This window comes from Lonchura striata, chromosome 4, assembly GCF_046129695.1.
Source record: "Lonchura striata isolate bLonStr1 chromosome 4, bLonStr1.mat, whole genome shotgun sequence".
In the NCBI taxonomy this organism is placed as follows: Eukaryota; Metazoa; Chordata; class Aves; order Passeriformes; family Estrildidae; genus Lonchura; species Lonchura striata.
The window spans coordinates 25,709,956-25,733,152 of NC_134606.1; the positions used below are offsets into that span (position 1 = coordinate 25,709,956).

Here is a 23,197-nt window from a genome sequence, read left to right on the forward strand (position 1 = left end):
TCTTATTTACTGGTTTTCAGTTCCTGTAGGATGATTTCTTTTTTATTGGCACAGCTTGATTAGAAGCCAATTTCTCCTTTTATATATTTCAAGAACAGTCATTTCCCCAGTAATGTATACAATAATCACCCTAGCTATCTTTGTGCTGGGGAAATACAAATGGATAAGGTAAAAAAACCCTGAAAACTGATATTATGTGTACTGTAGCTATTTGTAGATTAGACAGAGTAATAAAGGAAGAGGAAAGAATTAGAAGCAAAAATACCACAGAAGAAATCTCGTATTCAAACATTAGCTGAACTATGCAAAAGTCAAATAAAGGTCACCAAAATTCTTATAATGTCAAAAATAATTTCACAAAATCCTCAATTTCTGCATTTGGCAGATTATCCTATTTCTGCCATCTGAAAGATAAGTACTTTTTTTACTGCCAGTGCAATTTTTAACTTACAAAGAAAATATTATTGTTCATTTACCATGTAAGAATTCAGTTACTAGTTTAAGTATGCTGATTGCTAACAATGTAGCGGTGCTCCCAGCATTGCATTAGATAAAATATGTCAGGAAAGTACACAGATTTTTTTTCATTTTTAAGAACTCGACTAAAAATATCCCTTGCTCATAAGAAGTCTTCACAGTAACAATTTTTCATTTTCAATTACATAACCCAATACTGTTAATAACCAAAGATAGAATCTCAAAGAAGACATCTAAGCAATTCACTTATAGAGAGTTTTAAAGCCCCCAACTACTTAAAATAGCATTAGACAATGTTCTTTATCAAAAGTGAAATTTCACCTCTGCACTGTCATCAAGGAATTAACACAAAATTGAAAATGCTCTAAGACATACAACTTTAAAATACCATTATTAAAAATTTAAAATGTATATATACTACATCACTTCATCCACCATGAGCTAGTATCTTGAAACACACACCTAAACAGAACATGAATCTTTCAGACTAAAATTATGGAACACATACATGTCTTTATGCCCATGACATTCACAAGCTGTTAGAGATACTTCATCCTTTCAGCTCAGTTTCTTAGTTACTGTTTCAGCACATTTCATACAAGACTAGAAAGAACCTTTAAGTTACCATGTTCTGTCCTGAAATCCAGTCCTCCTACTTGTGTATGAGGCAAGTACCTCATATATCCTCCCAGGACTGGATGAAAGCTTACCGTGGAAACAGTGGCTGTTCTGAGCCTATTCTACTGTTTCACTAAGGATGGTGCTTCATGAGGTCACTACAAGATGCAAGAGCTTTTATTTGAGTTTCCTAGGTTTGTTCTAGCTAGTCTAAGCTGTAGTTCTTATCCTCATATTGAAGTATTTCTGTCTTTTCTTAAAAGGCTCTTTATTATCATAGAATTCCCTTAATTGAATTTCAACTATGTTCAATCAATGTTTTTGAATACACAGGCAGAACTGCATGTAATATTTCAAGTGACATCTCAGCAAGAAGGACTTTGTACAATGCCTTAATTGCAGCCCATTCTTAGTAGACGTTCCCCAAAACATCTTCAGCTCTCACTGCATTTCTCTCCAGCTAATTGTGCTGTGAAAATAAGAATATCTGCTGTTTCCTGGGAGCTTATTATAAGCTTCACACGCATGGTCTTATTGTTTTGGGGTTTTTTTCTGGTTTTATTCTGTATCACAATACATGTCTTCTACATATGCACCTCCTCAGTTCTCATCACTGACAACACCCCACAACTTTTCATCAGAAAATTACAATGTTTTTACTGCCAAGGTCATTACTGAAAACAATGCAAAGTTAAGTGTCAGTTCAGTCCTTGGGAAATCTTCCTTATTGTTAATACCTCTTGCTCCATCTTTTTTTTTAGTTTTGATTTTTTTTGGGAAGGAAGTTGGGTGTTTTTTTCAAAAGATAATCAAATACAGTTGTTTTCTTTAGCCGCCTTCAAGCTGGTATTAACCTTCTCCTGTATCTGAACTAGATATTCACTAAATAGCATTGATTCACTCACTCTGCTGAATCCATATGCAGCAGATCTCATCTATTCACTTTATCTGAAGGGAAAAATACATAAAGTGGTCACCTTATCAAAGAAGGACTCTAGTTTTTTCCAGGCACAACTGATCATCAGCAAATATTTTTCCCCAAAATAAAAAAATTATTTTGCCTAATTTTGAAAATATGAAGGAAGAAGCTTGTCCAAGCCTTGTATGCTACCAAGGCGAGACTACCACCCAGGACATGGAGTCTAATGGCTGAGTCTCCTCACAACTGACCAAAGTCTCTGCAAAACCAATTTGCTAATGGATGAACACTCTCTCCTGGCTCCCTACACAAGAGTATCAGACACAATAACTCCATCTAGTCTCACCTGCAAGTCACCTCATGCTGGTTAGAAGTATTACTTCCAGCTTACTCTTCCATAGTAATTAGGCAGTTTCATTAACAGCATCAAAGCCCAAACAGTTGTGTCCTAAATGACATGTCAGAGCTACAAATTCAAGACAGTAACCCTCACCTCGACCTCTAAGTACTACTGCAATAAAATTCTTAGACACCATTAGACCAAAATATTTATAGCACAGGAGTATGTTTAATTCAACGCTGAAAAGCAAATGTACAAATTTCAGTTTCCCTGCCAGTTTTTTTCTTGTGCTATATTTCTGTGTGGGGAACTTTCTTCTTACTCCCTCCACAGTAAAACCAACACTAAAAAAAGTATCAAGAGAAGCTGTGAAATGAATGACAAAACAACATTTCCCCATGATCACAGAAAACAAAAGCAATCATTCTGCTGCTTCTGCTGAATAAAAAAATGTAATGAGAAAGGATTGTTCTGCTTGTTTTTAAGTGTCAGTGCTGAACTACTTGGTGCTGAAACAGCAAATGTGTGCCCCCTTTAGATCCTTTTCTACTATACAAAATCTCTGTCAATAGCTTCTTGACTATAGCCCAAACTGGACAGGCTTTATGTTTGATATGACAAAGCCACTAAAAGAAGGGATTTAATCCACAGCTCTGAAAAAAAAAAATAAAAAACCCCAAAAAATATCCTACAAATATTTTTTCCATAGGCAGTGCACAAGAGCTAAGTACAAAAGAGAATTTCACCACTTCCAAAGACAAAACTAAATTTTTACAATCCACATACATTTGCAGTGTGTGTTTGCAGAATGGAATTTTATTTCCAGAATGCTTAATTAATTCAATGCATTAAAAACCCAAAAAGACTTACCAGAATGGAGTAATGTATTTCCCATCAAGACAAAAGGAGAGTGCAGAGTAAACTACAGAGTATGGCTATTTTGTCAAAAAATACTAACTACATGGAATAAAGTATTAAATACAGATTCACAAATACTGACAGGAAAACAATGAAAACTGACAGACTTAAAATTTCTATGTAAGAATTGTCTCAAAACATCTGCAAGCATGATCATAAGAATTTAATCACCTTGATTAAGAGAAAAATAAAGTTAAATTTCCTTTAACAGGATATCTTGTTATTACTATCAAACAAAATAATTTACTTTCTAATGAAAATATTTCATACATAACAGCTGTTGCAGCATTAAAGATACTGCTTCTCCCTAAAGCAGAAAGGAAATGCTGGAAGTTACTTTTTTAGTTTTATACTGCCATAGCCAAAAGAAAAGCCTGAAAATTCTCAAGTTTTTCAAGATTCTGTAGCATTTTTTGAAAGGACCAGACAAAATAATTTGTTTTCTTTATCCCCAAATATACCATGGTAAATGTAAAACAAATGTGGTAGCTGTCCTACCACTGTCTACTAATACTGTCTACTGCAATTTCCATTAACAAAAATATCTCAAAATGACAACTGCTTTACAATACTGCATTGTATTGAACCTAAGTTGCACTATGGTAAGCTAGGAGTGATAGTGTACACTGATTTATAGGAAACATCAACTTCACTGAGCTCTGCATATGTCTCAGTATCAGTTTCTGACATGGAATAATAAAATTCTCAAGAAACACTAATTTGACATTTACTTGAGGCTTCCAGAACTACACACAAAAATAATTCCAAATTTGTTTTGGGCAGACATTTTACATCTGCAATCTGTAAATGCTCTAAATTCACTAGTCCTATCCATCTTATCTCTAGTCAAGTTGTTTATTTATAAACAAGTTCTTGTCTCACAAGACAAAAACTTAAAAACAACAGAATTGGCTTGGGGAGAGGTGGTGGTGAGAGTGGCAGGGTAGTGTCTGTTAAGGCTGCCCCTTCAAATTGTGTTTATTCAATGACTGCTTTAAAAGAGAACTATCAGTATAATTTGTATTACAATACAGTACCTAATTTTCTCAAAGATGCAGAGAACTATTTTGTTTATAAAACAGAAATAGACAAAACATCCCTAGAGCTGTTCATTATTCAGAGAAATGGAACAGATTTTTTAGACAAAAACATGGTAAAAAACCCATACAGTACCCATGTAGTTACCAAAGAGGATCTGAAGAAAGTAGGATCTGAAGAAAGTAGGATGAACTGTAACACAAAGATATGAACTACCTGAAGCAAGAAGGTACTAATAGCTAGTAACTTCCCTATTTCATGAAAGACAGTAAGAGCTAGAGCTAGCATCACAGAGAAGGAATAAAATGCATTTTTCCATCATCAATTACAGTAAAACAATGCTCTGGGTAGCAGAAGCTAGAAGAAAGCCTTATTTTCCAAAGCATTTATAGGAGTAAGAATTTTAGAATTGCTTTATAAAGCTAATGTTAATTCTCCTGCTGTACTCCTTATTTCACACCCCACCAAACGAAGTAAAAAGACATTATCTGTGGAACAGGGCAATTCTGAACTGCAAGCTAAAGTTTGGGACTACTGCTACGTGGATTTAAAATCCCAGATTAAGTCTGGGGAATATGTTCAGAAGAATCACAACAGTTACATTAATCAAAGTCAAAGATGAGCTATGGGAAACAAAAAATTCTTTGAAGAGAAGCTGAAGTACAGAACATATAGCTCATTATAACAGATTGTAAGCACTCTTGTAAATACAGAGAAGGAAGTTGTGGAGCAAATAAAAACCAAAGTAACAGAGAAGGACATGAAAGGACAAAATTAAGAGGTAAATGGACAATTAAATAATAACCCAAAGTGTTCCCCCACCAGGAAAAAAGCTTTCATACCTCCAGATGAGAAAATGGTGACAGGACCATTCATTTACAGAAAAAAATTCCATCAGATGGGCATCTGGTGGATGCAAAAAAGGCAAAAAGCAGAAGACACAAGTATGTACAGAACACAACCTTCCTGTTGGGGTTAACACAATCTTGTCTGAAAAGTAGAGGATCAGACACTTGGGAAAGCAGAAGAAATCTTGTAAATCTTTGTATTTAAGCAAAATAATTTTTAAAATGTTTTCTAATAAAGACAAGCACTCAAATTTGAATTTTCTAATAAATGGATGATAATGTAATTCCTGCTTTTCCACTTGACACATTTTCTAACCCTTCAGTGGGAAATGGAGTAAAGAGCTGTCATTCTCAGCACAACTAATGACAACTAAGGAAAAAGCATAAAATAGCAAGTAATGCAAGGACTTCTGAAAGCACACAAGCAGCACACAACTGCATTATTGGGAGGGACAAGGACAAAGTCCTTTGGCCCATCCCTCACATTGTGGGTAACACTGCTGCAAGAGAAATCCTGAAGCATTTCTAACCTGCTTCTGATGAAAACTTGGTAGCTTCTTCAACCAGCTCCTGCCCTGTTCCACAAAGTTTGTTACTTAAACATAGTATTGAACAGGAATCTTCTTTACTGAGGCTACTGGCTCATAGTCTAAGTATGATGTAGTAAGGATATTATTCTTTTCTTCACAGCAAACCTTTAGATGCACCCAGACAGAGCAGAGAGACTAACTGGCTTGTCTTCCATTTTACACAGCTTAACATATATTTCACTAACACCAGGGTATTATTATCTCATCTCATTTATTAAGTATAAAATCCCTTAGCCTCCAAATTGCACAGAGAGGGATTTTAAACCTGCATTTACATGAGAATAGCAAGCACAATTCTTACAGTTTTTCCTAATCAGACAGCATCCTATCATTTTTGATATATAAACTAATGACCAGCTTTTAACTATGTGAGAGGACATACTCTTCCATATTCAACTTCATCTGCATGTTTAAACATTCAAGGCATTAGTGCCTTGGAGACAAACCTCTGTTCCTTTAATATAACTCTCCTAGTTGACAGCAATATATTAATAAATGTCCTTCAAGTACAGTACACTAACCACCTTCACATCTATAATTTAACATATTCACTTAGACTAAGATTCTCTAGTTTGCTTGGCCTATAGTCACAAAATACTACATACCCATCAACGAAAGTATTTCTTTGTTAATATGGCTTACCTCTTTTGGACACTGATTTCTGCAGGAAACAAGAAGCTCCTTTTCTTTTAAATCAGCAGATGTTAGTTTTCTGTAAAAGGAAAGATGTATTTGTGTTAAAAAACCCCCAAACTATTTAAAAACAGCAGAAGTCAATGCAATTAGGAGTGTATTTTCCAGTTATTTCACTATAAAAAAAGTGGACTCATTTGTCCACATCCTGTGTGACAAATATAAATTGCCCTGGTTTACAGACAAACCCACACAAATTTAGAAGATTTGAGGTACTTCAAATAAAATGAACAAAGAAAAATATACTTGCATATGATTAATATTTTCAGAACAATCCCCAAGTTCCAACTTATATTTCATGAAGTCTAGCTTAACGTCTATCCACACACACAAATGATTAAAAAGGTGTACAAATTGAAAAACTGAGCAGTTTTTCAATTAAAACAGTTAGAAATTGGAAGACATTAACTGCAAAGACAAAGACCTTTTAGACTAACTACATTCATTCCAATCCTTGTATAAAATTCTTCTTTACATACTCTAAAAGAAGCACATATAGAACAAATTTTATGTAGATTACTTTATATTTGCATAATTCAAAGGATTCTGTATTATAAAAACAATTTCTGCTCATGAGACTCCATGCATTTATAGCAATATTTATAGCAATTTTAGAATACCAAATAAAATACTTGCAGAATTTAAATAGAAAAAAAAAAGTTATCTTAGAAATTATAATCAAAAGAAATTTTATAAATTGCCATAGGAGTAGCTCCCATCCCCAGACATTTCCAATTATTTCCAGTTAATAGCATTCAAATGAAAAGCTGGGTTGCGTTCTGACACTTACAAGCATTCAATATACAGTACTGATAGTTTGCAGTGACACTTTATTTTAAGCATCTGGAGACATGATGGGCAATTCCCGGGATGACAGGGTAAAACACATCGGTGAGGACAGCCAGGTAGCCGGGGCTTGGTGCACTCCTCTTCACACTGCGAACATTCTGGACCCGCCTAACAAAATTAAAACAAAGTACTAAAGAAAAAGCCAAGTGCTTGTTTTGTGAGGCATCATTTATGATCTGTTACATGGAAGAAAGAGTTGGGGTGTCTTTGCTATGAGAATCAAGTTATTCAGTAACATCTTTCACAAGCAAGAGTAATTATTAAAATATGTTTTTTAAGAGAAAACCAGAAATGCCAGTGTTTGTCAGTCAAAGAGAATTCTATTTTCCCTCCTAGGCATAAAAGAGCCTCCTTTATATTGGTGCTTTGGAAAGTGACCATAACCCCTTTTAATTCTCTAAGGAAAATTGTTAGAAAAATACGTCATTACATTTCAAAACCAACTTATCTCACTCATCATGTTCATGTAGTGCTTGAGTCATTACATACTACCCTCTAATACAGGGGTGGAGGGATTGGTTTGCTTGATTCTGATAAGCAAATTTTAAGTAATTTCCATACACACATGATATTTGGTATAATCTTCCAAAAAGAATTATTAACTTGCAAATATGCCAGGAGCTGCTTAAGGTCTTGCTTTTACTTCACAGACTACACAAGTCTGCAAGATCTGTGATGTCACTCTCATGCCGGGTGATGTGAACACTGGCACAAGGTGATGAACAGCAAAGCACAGTAAATAAAGCTTAATTTCTACCCACATTCTTAACAACACTTCCAGAACCCCAGTCTGCAACCAAAAACACCCAGACAGATTGACAGGATTTATCAACTGAACCTACACAGCACAATATTTAAGGCCCACTACCACATACAATGTTTAGTTTTCAAGAAGTCAACCAAAGTAAAGCAAATTTATCCAGGAACAAACCTACACAAAGCTTCCCCAAAAGGACTATTCTAACACCAATGTTCTACTTTATGCTGTTCAAAATAACAGCACAAGTATTTTAAGATTTTAATAGTTTTATCCCGGTCTTCTTTCCTTCTCCTTCTACAGTTGAACAACTTTTGCTGAAGTTTAAAAAGAAACCCTTGTACAATGATTGTTTACAAACCTTAACTAAAAAAATTTCAAATCTAAGAAAAACAACAGCAACTAAAACCATTTAGAAAACTATCATATAACATTTAACAGTAGGTAAAAGCAAATAGCTGGCCTTTCTGCAACATTTTTCCAACACAACATGCAGAACAAACTGAAATTCCAGACAGAAAAATCACTACTCAGACATATAAGCCAGAAATTTAATCAACCCTGACTACATTTAGTCTACTAAAACAAGAGAACAAAAGCTCTAAAGGGCAACACCAACTTGAGTTCATAAGAATTGAAGGAAATTGAGAAATGAGATTTGCCCATGCTTTACAGGTACATAGACTCCCATTCTTCTGGGAATGTACTGCCTCATTCAAAATGAAGCTAGGAAGAGTCCTGACTCATTCACATTTTAACTGGCTTCTCTGAAGCAGCAGGAAGGCAGGCTCTTATAGTCAGAACTGGGAATGCTTAACTATCACTCTCACTATTTACTGATGTCACTCTGTTGCTGCAAAAGTTACTGCTCCACCAGTTGCACTAACAGCCCATACTCCTCAGACAAAATTTCCACAATCATAGATTAATGTGTTAGCTACGATATACAGTTATTAAATAATGACACCACCACTTCCAGGACATGAATCCACAGAGATGATATGCTATTTAAGTTTAATGTAAGCTAGTTAAAATATAACATTCCTGCTTTATACCCAACCAAATCCTTCTGTTTTCTAAATGTCCAGACTGCCCACACTGCAGCTTTTTCTGAAGTTGAAGTAAAAAAAAACTTGAGAAGCTGTTTTCCTCCAAATCACTTCTCTCCCAAACCACAAAACATATATATGTAGCTCTGACTGCTCATAACTTGAACAATGTTAAGCTTTATACTTTTGTTTCATGTTAGCTTCAGCAGTTAACACCTGCAACTTCTTAACTGCTTAAATGAGAGTTTCTAATAGACACTGATAAACATGAATATATCATCCAAGTACTTTGAAAACTCTTCAGCAATTCTGCAACTTTTCCAGTGCTCTCCTAAAGGTCTCCCAGCCTCTTCAACCCATTTAAACTCTCCTCAGTAGTTTCCCCAGTAGATTGCAAGTGCATTTGTATACAAGGATTATCAGTAGTTCCCTTGATCTTGACAGTTTCAAAAAGTAACATTAGAGGAGACTTCTCAAGGGTGTTAAATAAGGTTCTGATGAAATCAAAGTAATGCCATCACAAAACAAAAAGTTATAGAAATTGCAAAAAATGTAATATTGTCTCAGATTTATAGTTTAAGGAAATAGAGATTAGCTAACTGTCACTTCATCAATGGGAACAGCACACATGCAAGTCTCCCAGTGGGATCTGGAATAAATCTGTATCTTCCAGCTGCAAATTCCTTATTTTCCAAGTAAAATTGAAGACAACACCTATCCATAAAAAATACACAAAAACAAAAGCAAAAAGGAAATTAACCTACCTTCTTTCCATCTGAACTACTGTTTGATTTAGTAACATGATGACATTCTTTCATACAGGTATGATTCTGACAATTAAGAAGTCGTCCACATAATCTCTTACATGAGTAGGGATTTGCAGAGTGACATGGTAACAGACTAACCTAAAAGTTAAAAATAAGTAAATAAATTTAAATATGCAGATGGGATATATATACAAACATTGCACATATGTAACATGTGAGATATACATATTTACACACAGAGACACTGAATTATTACAGAGATGTTTTGGCTCTCCTTTGAAAAAGAAAAAAAAAACAGAGAAATTCTATTTGATTTTTTAAGTATCATTTGGGTTCCTGTCCACATAACAATGTATTCATACAGATTTGTTTTACACTAATTGTAATAGGAAAACAAGCACATTTCATTAAACAAACTAACTTTTGCAGCAGTTTTCCTTTCTGTTTAAAAGACTGTTATGTACTCAAATCTTTTAGCGTCATTTGCTCCATCTTTCTGAATCACACTCGTGTCTTCCATTAAAGGTTCCTAGGGTGCTTTACTATTATTGCAAAAGACAGTAACAGTTTGCTTTCACAGGGATAATTGTGTTATGGTCACCATAAATGAAAAATATTTTACAGTCTAAAAACAGAAAACAACCTGCAAGCCAGAAATTCTAAAAAGCAAATACTGACTACATCAAATATAACTCCCAGGAGAGGTAAGGAGAAGCAGAAATAGCTCCATAACAGGACTAAGATTTTAATGTCTTATGTCACATTTGTACTTTACAATTTGAGGTCAACACTCTTGTTAACAGAACTCTGCAGAAACCTTCAGAGCATCTACTTAGAAGCCATTACTCTTCATTGGTACTGAAACCAGTGTAAACTCCTAACTAGGTTACTTGCCTGAAGTTGAACAGTACAAGTCCCTCCATACAAAAGGATTAGAGGAAACTCGCTGTTAGCATTTTCCAACCATTATATAATACCCATACAAAAAAAAAATAGTTTTCTGTGATGCTGTCAAAAAAATTGATTTTTTTTCTTAATTTCATGTCATTTCACAGAGAAAAACAAACTATTCATGATGTTATTACACAAGAGACTAATGTGACATAACTCAGTTTGACTAGACTAAGGGTGTGATTTTATGTTGCAACTGCAGTTGACTGAACAGCTTTGCAGGGTACCCATTCCTTTTCTCTCTTTGAACTCTACAGCCCTCACAGCCATCTCCTACCACTTTGAACAAGTCCTACCATATGTCTCTCTTTACAGAAAGATGATTCAAATAATCAAAATGGAAGAAAATGAATCAATAGAAAAATGTTTCTTGTCTTTTGCCAGTGGCCTAGCCATACAAACAGATGAACACAGGAACTGAAAATAAAGGACATGGCCCCACAGGGAAGAATGAGGGACAGCCTCCCCTCAGCACTGTTCATATTATCTCCTTCAATCAGACAAAGCAAAAATTTAAATCCACTTGCCTATATAAATTTTTCTGGGCTTCACCCAAAAAATACTACTCCACATCACATCACTTCAAAATCCAGTTCATTCAGAAGACTTCTGAACTCCCCTGATCATCCTGACTCACCAAGACTGAGGAGAAGTCTGCACTGCAGGCTGAACATCAAGCATGGCATACACAGTAGAAAACATTGAGGCCATCACATCCAACCATTTTCACCCCCCTGTGTCAGAGATGAAGTTAAGCTGGCTAAAGCACTAATACAACAACCACACCAAGTAGTCTGAACACCTGGCTCCTACTGCCCCTTGAAAACATCCTACTCTGTCTCTGCTGGATGTTTCTGGTGACCAAAGGAGGAAAAGCCAGCAAGCAGCAGGCCTAATAAAAATAGGGTCTGAAGCAGAGAATAGTACCATATCCAGAATGCACACACCAATTACCAAAGCTTTTAATGTTCCTAATATCCCACCCCTTCACATCCTACTCCATCTCCCTCAGAGCACAACATCCTTTCAGTAGCAATGTAAGTAGTCAAAGGATGTTAAAGATAAAAGAAAGAAAAGATGTATCAAACATTACAATTCACTCACTTCTCTACCTCTCCTTGCTCACCCATTGCCACTCAGTTTTTTATGACTATGCTTCTGCTGTGGCTCAGACAGTGACAGCAGATCAGGGCAACAATAAAAATTATCTCTAGGGCTGCACTATTCCAAAACACTGGTGAGATTTTTTTCTACCAGGAGTTAGTCTTCCACCAGATAAGGACACAACCACTAGCTCCAGTTACAGCCAAGCACTTATGCAGAATTGGAGCATCCCTCCCAGTAGCATTGTTCAAGTACACAGATGAGAGGCACTGTTAGGCAAGAGTGGTGAAGGCACAAGTCAGCCAGGCAACAATGGCAGCTTTCAGAGGGCTGACTAGAGGGAACATTCCAGCCCTCTGGCTGCATCCAGCTTGAGCTCAGTAAGATACAATTTCCTAGAATCAACTGACACTGTAACCAAAAATTGAAAATTTTCAATTAATTTAAACCTAGCTGTGATCTTAGTAATAAATCCAGCTGAGAAAGTGAAGTTTTACTTCCTACAGTTGGAATCAGTTTCTGAAATGGTTAAATGAGGGCTAGAACTCTTGTTACAAAGACAAGCATCAAAGTAGCCACAAACACCAGGAGGCTGATGAGCTGAAGAATGAAGAAGGCAGATGAGAACCATAAGTATTTTATGAGAGCTGAATGCGGGGGGGGGGGGGGAAAGGCAACATTTTCAGACTCCAGGTCTTCTACAGGATAAGGAAAGGAAAGAAAGGAAAAAAAGACATGACAACTTTCAAAAGATTTCCAGGAAATCTCCCAAATGCATAAAAGCGATTAACAGATAAGTCAATTAGAATACAAAAACAAAAATCAACAGGACAAGGAAATTCTAGAAACCTTTATAAGGTGTTTAGCCATAAAGATGAATCTCATCAAGTTTTACATTAAATTTTACCTAGAGGCAGAGTAATGGTCTTCCTCCTATGAACAAACCAGAACTAAAACCTACTCAGAATATTAAAATATACCATCAAATTCCTACCAAAAGAAAAAAAAAAAAACACCCAAGAAGAGAGTTCAATGATATGCCCAGTCCAATGCAGCATATATACAAGGAAGCAAAATCAGAGCATTTTCCTTCCTCTAGAACATTTCATGAAATGAAGCAACTAGAAGGAAATTACAAACAGCAGATAAATTGGTGTCATAGTCAGTAAAGATCTCCTTCTTTGTCTTCATTTACCTTGTAGCAGCTTTAATGTATGTTTCCCATAAAAAGAGATTTAGAATAATTTGATTTTAAAACAGTGTATGTGTACTACTGCTATGAAATACCAACATATATAGTGGTTAAAAAAAGTTAGAACATCAAGACTTCTTTTTTGGGTGGCACCAACTGTTGATAGGTGATTTTTCTGACACACAACGTGAAACAAAATTGAGAGCTACTTTTAAGAACCTACAAGTGGAAGAATGCCGAGTTATTTATTTTTCTAAATATATGTAAAATTATTTAAGAGAAGGCTGTAGACTTCAGCTAAAAGAAATGTTCTTTTAGCTTAAACATCATGTATAATCATACTTCCATTATGCACAGATTTTATATAATTACATCATCTGAAAAGTAATTTTAAGTATGTTGTTAATTGATAAATTGCTTGCTCTAAATGCCAGAGCTCAAACTAAATCAATCCCTTAAAAATACTTCCTAAATTAAATACCAAACAGAAATAAAAAAAACAACCCATACACAACCTTCCCAATGAACAACCAACTCCAGTATCTACACAAATGAAAATTACTGTCCAAATATTAAAAAAAATAGACAGTATATTTGCTTGTTATACAAGTCCTAAGGTGTTCGCTTTTATTCCCTATTCTACACATTGTCAGCAGGCATCCTGATAAAACACAAGAATACTTTACAGCTTACTTCATTCCTAGTTTATTTTTTTATATCTCTTTCATTATAGGAGGCATAATAATAGTCCAACATAAGTAAGTACAGCAATAAGCACCTACTCACAGCAAAAGTTCTCTTAAGAAAGTTGCTACTGCTTTTGTCATTTGTGAACAGTCCCCATTTCCCAGTGAAAATCTCCTCAGGAGCTGGACCTGGACCCTTCTACTGGAGAGAAGCATTCCTAAATACATATGCCTTCACTTATTAACAAAAGTAAATTAATTTGAGCTGAGATTATTTGTTTGGAACTAATGTGGCTGTAAAACAGTGAACAGACATTACATTTTTTTTTTCTTTCCAGAGATCTCAGAACAACATATAAATGAAGAATGAGCACAAAATCCACTTCAAATAAAATACACTTCCTATACACATTAATGAATCATTCTTTCCCATAACTTCCACCAAAATCTCAAATAGGAGACAATTTCACTTGAGGAAATGCTGCATTTCAGTAGGAAGGCAGCACTGACCTCTGTGGGCTGACAGAAGTAACAGTTCATCTACAGTACCACGTAGCATCAAAAAATTTAAATAATTAAAGTCAGCTGTAGACTCACAGGGATTTGTCCTCATTATCTATGCAAATCCATATATAAAACATGACCCAAAGCCACTGAATGATTTTGCCAAAACTTGCGTGCAACATAAAATGAAATATTTTTTAATTATTCTGAAACAAGTAGTAATAAATATGTAGTAATTGTTACTATTTTCTCTAGTAAGTCTAGTGACACTGTCCTTCTGCTATGAGGAAGGACAAACTTCACAGTCATGTACATCTGATCAGGACCAAATCCTTTTACATTGTCACGTTATAGACTGGGTCTACTGACCACAGCTTGCATTTTATTTATGTATAAATTCATGGAAGTTTGGGTGAGATTTGGTATGTCCTATCAGAAACCATGTAACTGACTCAATAAAAAACTGGCAAATACACATGTAAGTTTCACTTGGGAAAAACAAAGTAAAGCCCATCTGTTTCAGCAACAAACAGACAAGCACTGTTGTTCTTTTCATCCACTTTCAGGATACACTTTTTTTCAGCAACCATCAAGCTGCAAAACAGCTCTATGGAAAAGCTGCATTCACAGACTGGATAGGTTAGGGAATGTGCTGCTTCAACAGACTGCAGCTACACAGACACTGGTAAGAACATTCAAAGATGTCACCAAAACATTATCAAGGCACCATTACAACACACATCAAGAAATTATTAATAAAGGTCAAAGAAAAAAATGAATCTTCAATAATTTTGTATTTAATTTAGTGGTTTCTACAATTTTTTACTTGCTTAAAATGATCCTAGGTTTTTTTATAATACTGTTAGTCAGGCTTTGACAGTGAATTTATACCAGACATACCAGTAGACAAAGCCATAACAGCAAAATGTTTTTCTTAATTAGCTTAGCAGTCATCTTCTGAAATCAAGGACAAAAACTTGACTTTATATTTTGTAACTTTTAGAAATTATTGTGAATGATGTCCGCTACTAAGCATCAATTAGATTCTCTTCTCATGTAAGCCAAAATAGACAGCAACTTCATCAAAAACTAGAGAAGGCTACAGAATAGAAAGTTAGTAACTAACACTAAATAAGTTTCCACTATACTGTCTGATTTCATCCATGTGTGCTTAGATCCAAGTCACATGAGAATTTTCCTGTATGACATTGTATTATTTATTCTTTTAAAATATATGCAGCAGTTCACGGAACTCAAGAGTGTGCAACAGAGAGAGAATATTAACTATAGAATGAGGAGGGGAAAAAGCATAAATATTTAATAAGACCACCAAAAAACATTTAAACACCTGCAAGAAAACACAAAGAGCTAAAAAAATCATGAGTTTAAATTTCTCTCCATGAATTCTACAAAGTCAAATAGTTATACATTCTTCAGAAAGGAACTAAAATAACTTCTGATATGTAAGCATTTGTGTTACGGTACTGCATCGATTTAAAAATATGCATTAAAAATCTGCTATTTCTTTTTAATGCCTTTTGTTTTGCAGACTTACAAAGTAAGGTAATTGCCATTATTTCACTTCACAGGGCAGTTTCCATGACTCACCTCATGCTGTCCAAGACATGCCCTGTTAAAAAAAAAAAAAAAATCAGAGATTTAGAAAATGCATACTTGTTTAGGGGACTTAAAACAGTGACAGTGCTTTTCACACAAAAATTAGTGCAATCTATTTTTTAAAAGTACAAACTAAGAAAATCATCCATCTATGCAGCTCAATGCCTTCTCCTTTGCAACAGCTGTTTGGATTGCTGTGTTTTATAATGAAAATCTCAACATTTGTTTCACATGCAAATTAATTGTAGTTGTATATGAAATCAGTTAATTTCAGAAAGTAATCTGCTTTTGTTCCAAATAGCATCTCCCTTTTCTCTACTAATACATCATACTTTCCAGTTATTTCAGAGATCTAGTCTGAAGAACAGTTTGGTTTTTTTAAAATATCCCTGATAACTTCTCAGACACAAAATAACTATCTTTCCATATAAAATCTCATTTTTTAATTTGCATTTTTTTTATTTTGATACTTACACTGGTATAGGAACCTCACAGGGAGGGCATGGTAGTGCAGTCTGAATGAAGGCTGGCTCAGATGGCTGTTCCCAAGGCCCTGCAGACTGATGCTGAGAGCAAAAGACACCACTTGAATACAAAACATAAATGGAACTATCTGCTTAGCCACAAATAAATGTACAATCCAAAGCTTTTCCAATTCTGAAAAATTCACTTTCTAGTAACTAGCTTTTTACTAATGGAAATCTCCACATCCCATATAGATAGTTATTAAAAAATTACAGTTTTAGCCTTACCTTGATTAGGGATAGGAAAATTAAGTCCTGTGGCTCCTAGTGCTAAAAATTAAGCACCAGACCAAATGAAAAAGACCAGTAAAACAATTCTAATCAGTTAATAAAGGTAAAAATATTTCAATTAGTAAGCTACTTCAATTACCATCATGCACTGCATACCATGTGTTATTTTAAAAACTGCCAATTTCTGACTTCTAACTTGTGCGAAATTTGATGGCTTTGTAAATACCAGACTTAATTTTTTTTGTTCTTATGTTAAAAGCAATTGCTTAAAGCTGAAATTAAATGTTTTTAACACAACTCCAACAAGAATCTTAAAATTTTTTGAGCAATTCAATTACGTATTACAATATTACTTAGATTGTAACAAAGGAGATAGAACTATTTAGCATCATGCTGAGCTGAATGCCTGCCTCTGTGCTTGATTATGTGTTTACTCTGAACTCCAAAAGCCTCAAAACAGAAGATTCAGGTCAAACTGATGCTCATATTTCTGAACACAAATAATGCACCATTTTTCACTGTTTACTTACTACACCGGTTTGCTTCACAAGTGCTTCGTCATGGCAGGGAACAGGGCACAAATGACCACACGTTAAGGTTTTCTGGCAGGGCTGGCGACACGGAGGGCACCGCCCAAAGTGACAATAGTGTTTCTCCTGGGTAGAATGGTGACAGGTAGGTGGCCGACTGAAGTAAAATCCAAGAATGAATCAATATGACAGCAAGAAATACAAAGCTAGTCACTAGGCAAGTATGTCCAACATACAAAGAACTGAAATGAACAAGTTGTTGGTGTTTGTTTTAAACTAGTATACTTCTCACCTTCAGCAGGTGGTTAACATCACAATAAAATTAGAGAGGAATTCTAAATAAAATTAAAAATCAAAGTTGGGTTTACATATTCAAACAGCTGTTTCAACCCTAATTCTACTCCGCGCTACATAATCCTGCTACACCCCAGCAGAAAATATTCTTTTTCTTTTGCTAGTAAAGTTTTCTAGATAAACTGCCTCACTGAGGTACTTCAAAACATACCAGAGATGACTTGAAGAAATGAGCTGGACTACAGAGTTGGAAGAGCTTGGTGAGACAGAACCTCCCCCATGAAGCAGGCAAGCTGCTCATGAAACCTCGGTGTCAGAGAGGTATCTGATAGGAGGGATTATTGCTAATCTCCATCTGCATAGTCAAGGATACAGAAGACTGAGAAGTAGTAACTGTAATCAGATAATGAACAATTTCTGCCTTTCAAGGTATATTTTACTACTTTCTGTAAGAGCACTTTATACTCCACTTAAGAACATGAAACAGACACACTTTCTATACTGACCTGCACAGCTGCTTGCATCTGGGAGGTTTGATGGTCCTCTCTCTGCCACAGGGCACTTTAATGACAGTTTTTCCACAATTGCATTTCACATCTACAGTCTCTGGACATGGATTACAACTACCTAAAAATAAACATATTAACAATATGACATGCAAGTCAGAAATAACCCCTCTCTCGCATTTAAAAAAGAAGCCTAGTTATTTGGATCACACAACATTTAGATGTTTTCAATTTGTATTTCAGTCTTACATAACCAAGGAAGAAATGTCATCTTTCATCTAAATTCAAAAAGGGACACTGAAAAACTGGTAAAATAAAGTTTTGCAGATTTAGTATGATATTAATGTTCAGCCTATGTATAATGAATGCTTCCTTGAAAACATCCTCCATCTCTATAAAGTTACTAATCTGATGCATTTTGAAAACTATCTGTAAAAGATCTATGTTTTAATTCATAACTCTCCCACACCATTTCCTTACCAAGTACCAACTGCTTAGGTTTATTGTTGAGTAATTTAACAGCAAGGATATGAATCTTCTAAAAAAAGCAAAGACATGGGATTTTAGCTTACTAATCGTGTTGCATTCTGAAGCTTTAAAGAAAACAACTGAAGATATTTATAGCAAATTTTTTTAAGCAATTCTGACTTGTTAGCAGGATCTGAAAAGCAGCATTTCAAGAAGCAGATGTCTCACTGGCAAAAGGCTGCTGGAGAGAAAATGATGGAAACACTACAGTCTTCATATTGCAAAGAAAATTAAATAACAATATAGTGTTCAGCATGCACAGAAACACAGAATCATTTGGGTTAAAGATGATCTAGCTCCAACCCCTCCACCATGGGCAGGGACACATTTCACTAGTCCACACTACCCAAAGCCCCACCCAATCTAGCCTCAAAACACTGCCAAGGATGCAGCATCCAAAAATCCTCTGGGCAACCTGTTCCAATTCCTCACCATTCTCACAGTAAAAAATCTCTTCCTAATATCTAATCTAAACATATTCTCTTTTCATTTAAAGCCATTCCCTCTTGTCCTGCCACTGCCTGCTCTTTTAAAAAGTCGTCCATCTTTCTTGTAGGCTGCTTTAGGAACTGGAAGGCTGCCAGTCTTCTCCAGATAAAACAACCCAAATTCTCTCACTCTTTCCCCACAGGACAGGTGCTCCATACCTCTCACCATCTTAGTGGCTCCTTCTCTGGACTCACTCCAGCAGGTCCATGTCCTTCGTGTATTGCAGACCCCAGAGTTGGATGCAGCGTTCCAGGTGGGCTCTCAGCAGAGCAGAGCAGAGGGACAGAATGCCCTCCCTCCCCTGCTGCCCACGGGGCTCTGGGTGCAGCCCAGGACACGTTTGGCTCTCTGGGCTGAGTGCACATGGCTGGGTCATATCCAGCCTCTCACAGCAACCCCAAGACCCTCTCAGCAGGGCTGCTCTGGATCTGCTCATCCCTCAGCCTGTGTTGATACCAGGAATTGTCCCAACCCCGAGGTTCAGCACCTTGCACCTGGTTGTTAAACCTTATGAGAATCCCAAGGGCTCACTTCTCAAGCTTGTCCAGCTACTTCTGCAATATAAACTGAAGGTCTAAAGCTATACTGCCCAGAGTGGCTAATACGTCTACAATTCACTTAAATATCCTATTAAGGAAGACAACTGACTACACTCTCAAAAATACAGAAAGGCAGAGATCAGAGATTCAGAGAGCCTGAAGGTAAGGTGAGAGTATACTGTTCTCAAATCAAGCATTATAACGTATTACAGTAGGAAGCAAAAACATTTCTATTCCCTGGCAACACACTGTACATTTCAGCAAGCACACTATTTAAGAAAAAAAGATAAGGAAAAAACCCAAACCGCAAGAATAGATTAAGTTATCTGTTTTCAGGGACTCCTGCTAAAGGCCAAGTGTTTATTATCACCAACCTTTAAAAATTCTGAGATTTGGACCCCATTTGGGAAGTTATTTTCTAGGAGGCATTTATTTCCTTTAATAGCAGTGGTCACTGCGCTCTGACAGCTCATAGGAAAATTACCCTAACCTAGTACTACATACTAAAGATAAAATAATTAATCATAACTTTCAGTAGATATTAAAATATTGGTATATAGGGAGAAACAAATTAATATAAATATTTTAACATTAAAATAATTGCCCTTATTAGGAATACTTTCAAACATTTATGAAGATATTACAAAATGTACTAGACTATTTTGTTAAAACACAGAATTTAGGAAAGAAAATGAACCTATCATCTTTTATCATTAGTCATTACCTTCATTATACACAACTTTAGTTAGTAAATAGACAATTATGCTCTTTTGATAAGTTACTCATCAAAGTATATATATTTGATATTTACATTCTCAACAATCACTTTTGCTTTCTTACAGGCATTGCTTTATGGTTTTCATGTTAATTCCTAAAAATCTTTGTCACTTTTAGCCAGGTTGTAAAATGCAAGCAGCATCAAATATAAACAATCATTAAACATAAAAGCTTATTCTATAATACAGCATAAGCTCTTTAGTTTTCCAGTCAGAATTCTAGAATTTAGTTATCAACCAAACTAGTGTGGAAAAGCAATTGTTACTGGTTTTCTTGACAGTACACAACAAATTACATATTTCCAAGATTTCAGAGAGCTACATGGGATGGACAAGAAAGGAAAGGGAAAGAGAAAAGGGGCACAGTATATAGAGAAAAACCAAACTGCTAGTTTGTGGTGACAGATTTAATAGCAAGCTAACAGATACAACTACCACATTTACCTATCCTCCCCTCCTAAGAGTCACTTCCCCAGAAGGAAGACTGGCTGAACAAGTTATGATTTATTTCCTGAGGCATTGCAATTTATACTTCAGAATACTAAGGAAAATTACAGAGGCTACTCGGCTGCTGTTTCAGCATGGCAGCAGCCTCTATGGGGAAAATTGCTCAGACAGCAGACAATTTTTCAGCCATTCCAATTTAACCCCCTACTAAGCAAATGTCAAAGCAATCTGCCAGGTAATTTTGCCTATTTCCAGCATCTTTCTAACCAAGGTCACTGGATTCAGAAGCAAACTTTTTTGTCATCCTTCTTATAGTTAGTAACAAGTTCTTATTTTCTTTTACCAGAAGGATACCAATATGCATTCAAATTCCATCATATTTTTTTTTCACTTTAAGCTCACTTGTACCACATGTTGCATTCAGAATTTTTTTAAACCATCCAGACTCAATTAGCAGCAGCCATTTCTATATGCATTTGGACTTTGTTATGTATATTCAGTGAACATAATTATTGGGAAAAGGAAGTCAATCCATGGCTTTTGTATTACACAACTGGAAAGGGGACAAGGGTGTTTTCAGAGGAAAAGTATTAAGCAAAATCACCAGGTAAAAATTCAGGTTGCCACTATGTAAGTCCTTAAGTTTTAATCAGCACTTTCAAACACAGTGCCCTCACAAAAAGCCCACAACAAGAGAGAGAATTCATTAGCACCACACACAGTCATGCAAGCATGAAACCTGGCAAAAATAAACAATATTCCATCACTACAGGGATTCTTCACCTGTTCTTACCTCTGTGGCAGCCTGAAGGACATTTGTGATTTCTGCAGCCAAGAGTCCGCCCACAGACTTGATCACAAGGCGGACAGTTTCCAGGACAGCACTATTAAAAAAACCCCATGAAGTCTAATAACTGGAGACAGAATTTTCTGGTGTACACTTTCCCTCTTCTGTCATTTTTTCAATCCTTATTTTAAAAAAAGTCAGTGCAATTTAGTCAAATTTCCTCAAACTCATTCCAGAAAAAGGCTACCTACCCATAAAGTGGTTTTTCAAAAAAAATATTATTACAAAATAACAAGGAAACACACATTTGAATGCATCATTTCAACACATTAAAAAGGCAGAGGGCTTCAAAAAAGCATAAAGTTCAAAATATTGTAATACTTTATTCCCAAATAATTTTGGAAGATAGGACAGCTAACAGTTCACCTCATTATTCTGAAATTTCTTCCAATTTTATGGTACACTGTCCCCAGCATAAAAACGTTGCTAACCATTTTTTATATACCTTTTACCTCTGTAGTAAAGGCAGTTAACTTCAAGACCAGTTATCTATTTTCTATTCTTAAATAAATCAGTAACGTGAAAGAATCAGAACATTTCACAAAACCATCACATCAGTGGATGCCGTATCAGAAGAGAACATAATCTTTTCTATTAACTTGAAAAGTACCCTCTTTCTGACAAGAAACCTAGATTTTCCACCATGGAGGCGTCAACATTGCATTTATTTGTTTTGTAATCTTTTCACATAAAATAAATTCACTACAACAACAACATTCAAAAATACTTAAGACTAAAGCTGTATTTTTTCATGCCTATTTGTAGTAAGTAGTCCAACTTTCACAAAGTATTAATTTACAAATAGGAGGCAACTTTCAGGTTCTCTTGAACAAATTAACTGAAAAGATACTTCTGACACTTTTGACTTCAAATAAGAAGCAAAACAAACTCCAATTCCCAACCGTCAGACCACTGCTGCTTGCACTGCTGTGTACGTGGGATGAAATGCCAGGCTGTCAAAAATAGACTGTGTCCCTGACAAAGTTGTAAGTGATTCCCAGCTCTTCATACAAAGTATGGGAAATAAACTGACCTAACTACTGCAGAATGCATAAAGCATCAGTGACAACTCAAGAATCTGAAAGCAAAACTGCCTTCATGAACTGTAGAGTTGTCAAAAATCCCCTCCCTGTTTATAAGGCCACTGAGTGTTACTTGATGTCATCCTTTTCAGAGATTTCTGGTACACTGAAAACTGGTTTAAGTGACATGGAATAAAACTCCTCTTTCTACACAACAAAATTAGGTGGAACAAGCTAATGTGATTTTATCTAGTTTTTTTTTTACAAGTCAGCTAAACAATGCATTTGAGAAAGATTATCTCTGGGCACTTACCTTCCTCCGGCACTGGTGCTTCTGACAGTCACGGATTTTAGTACACTTTGTTTCACACAGATATGGCTTATGGCACGGCATGCGCTTGGTGTGCTTCCCACAGCGACACTGCTTTTCAACCTCCTGAGCAGCAAGACAAGGAAAAAAGGCAGAGTGTTTTTAATACAAGATGAAAAAAAAACCTGAAAATAAATGTTCTACTACTATCTGTAAAGGAAAGTTCAAGGAAAAGTA

General features: G+C 35.6%; 1 protein-coding gene across 1 annotated transcript in view; it reads right to left on the minus strand.

The window, feature by feature from the left end:
* NFXL1 (nuclear transcription factor, X-box binding like 1) overlaps positions 1 to 23,197 on the minus strand; it is a 44,858-nt gene that overhangs the window by 12,692 nt on the left and 8,969 nt on the right. Inside the window, exons 10-18 of the mRNA XM_021555735.3 lie at positions 22,964 to 23,086; positions 21,575 to 21,665; positions 18,003 to 18,123; positions 17,203 to 17,359; positions 16,392 to 16,483; positions 15,909 to 15,930; positions 9,861 to 10,001; positions 7,232 to 7,398; positions 6,391 to 6,460 (exon numbers count right to left, since the gene is read on the minus strand). Of these exons, the coding sequence (XP_021411410.2) occupies positions 6,391 to 6,460; positions 7,232 to 7,398; positions 9,861 to 10,001; positions 15,909 to 15,930; positions 16,392 to 16,483; positions 17,203 to 17,359; positions 18,003 to 18,123; positions 21,575 to 21,665; positions 22,964 to 23,086 (984 nt within the window). The remainder of the gene's footprint in view (positions 1 to 6,390; positions 6,461 to 7,231; positions 7,399 to 9,860; positions 10,002 to 15,908; positions 15,931 to 16,391; positions 16,484 to 17,202; positions 17,360 to 18,002; positions 18,124 to 21,574; positions 21,666 to 22,963; positions 23,087 to 23,197) is intronic.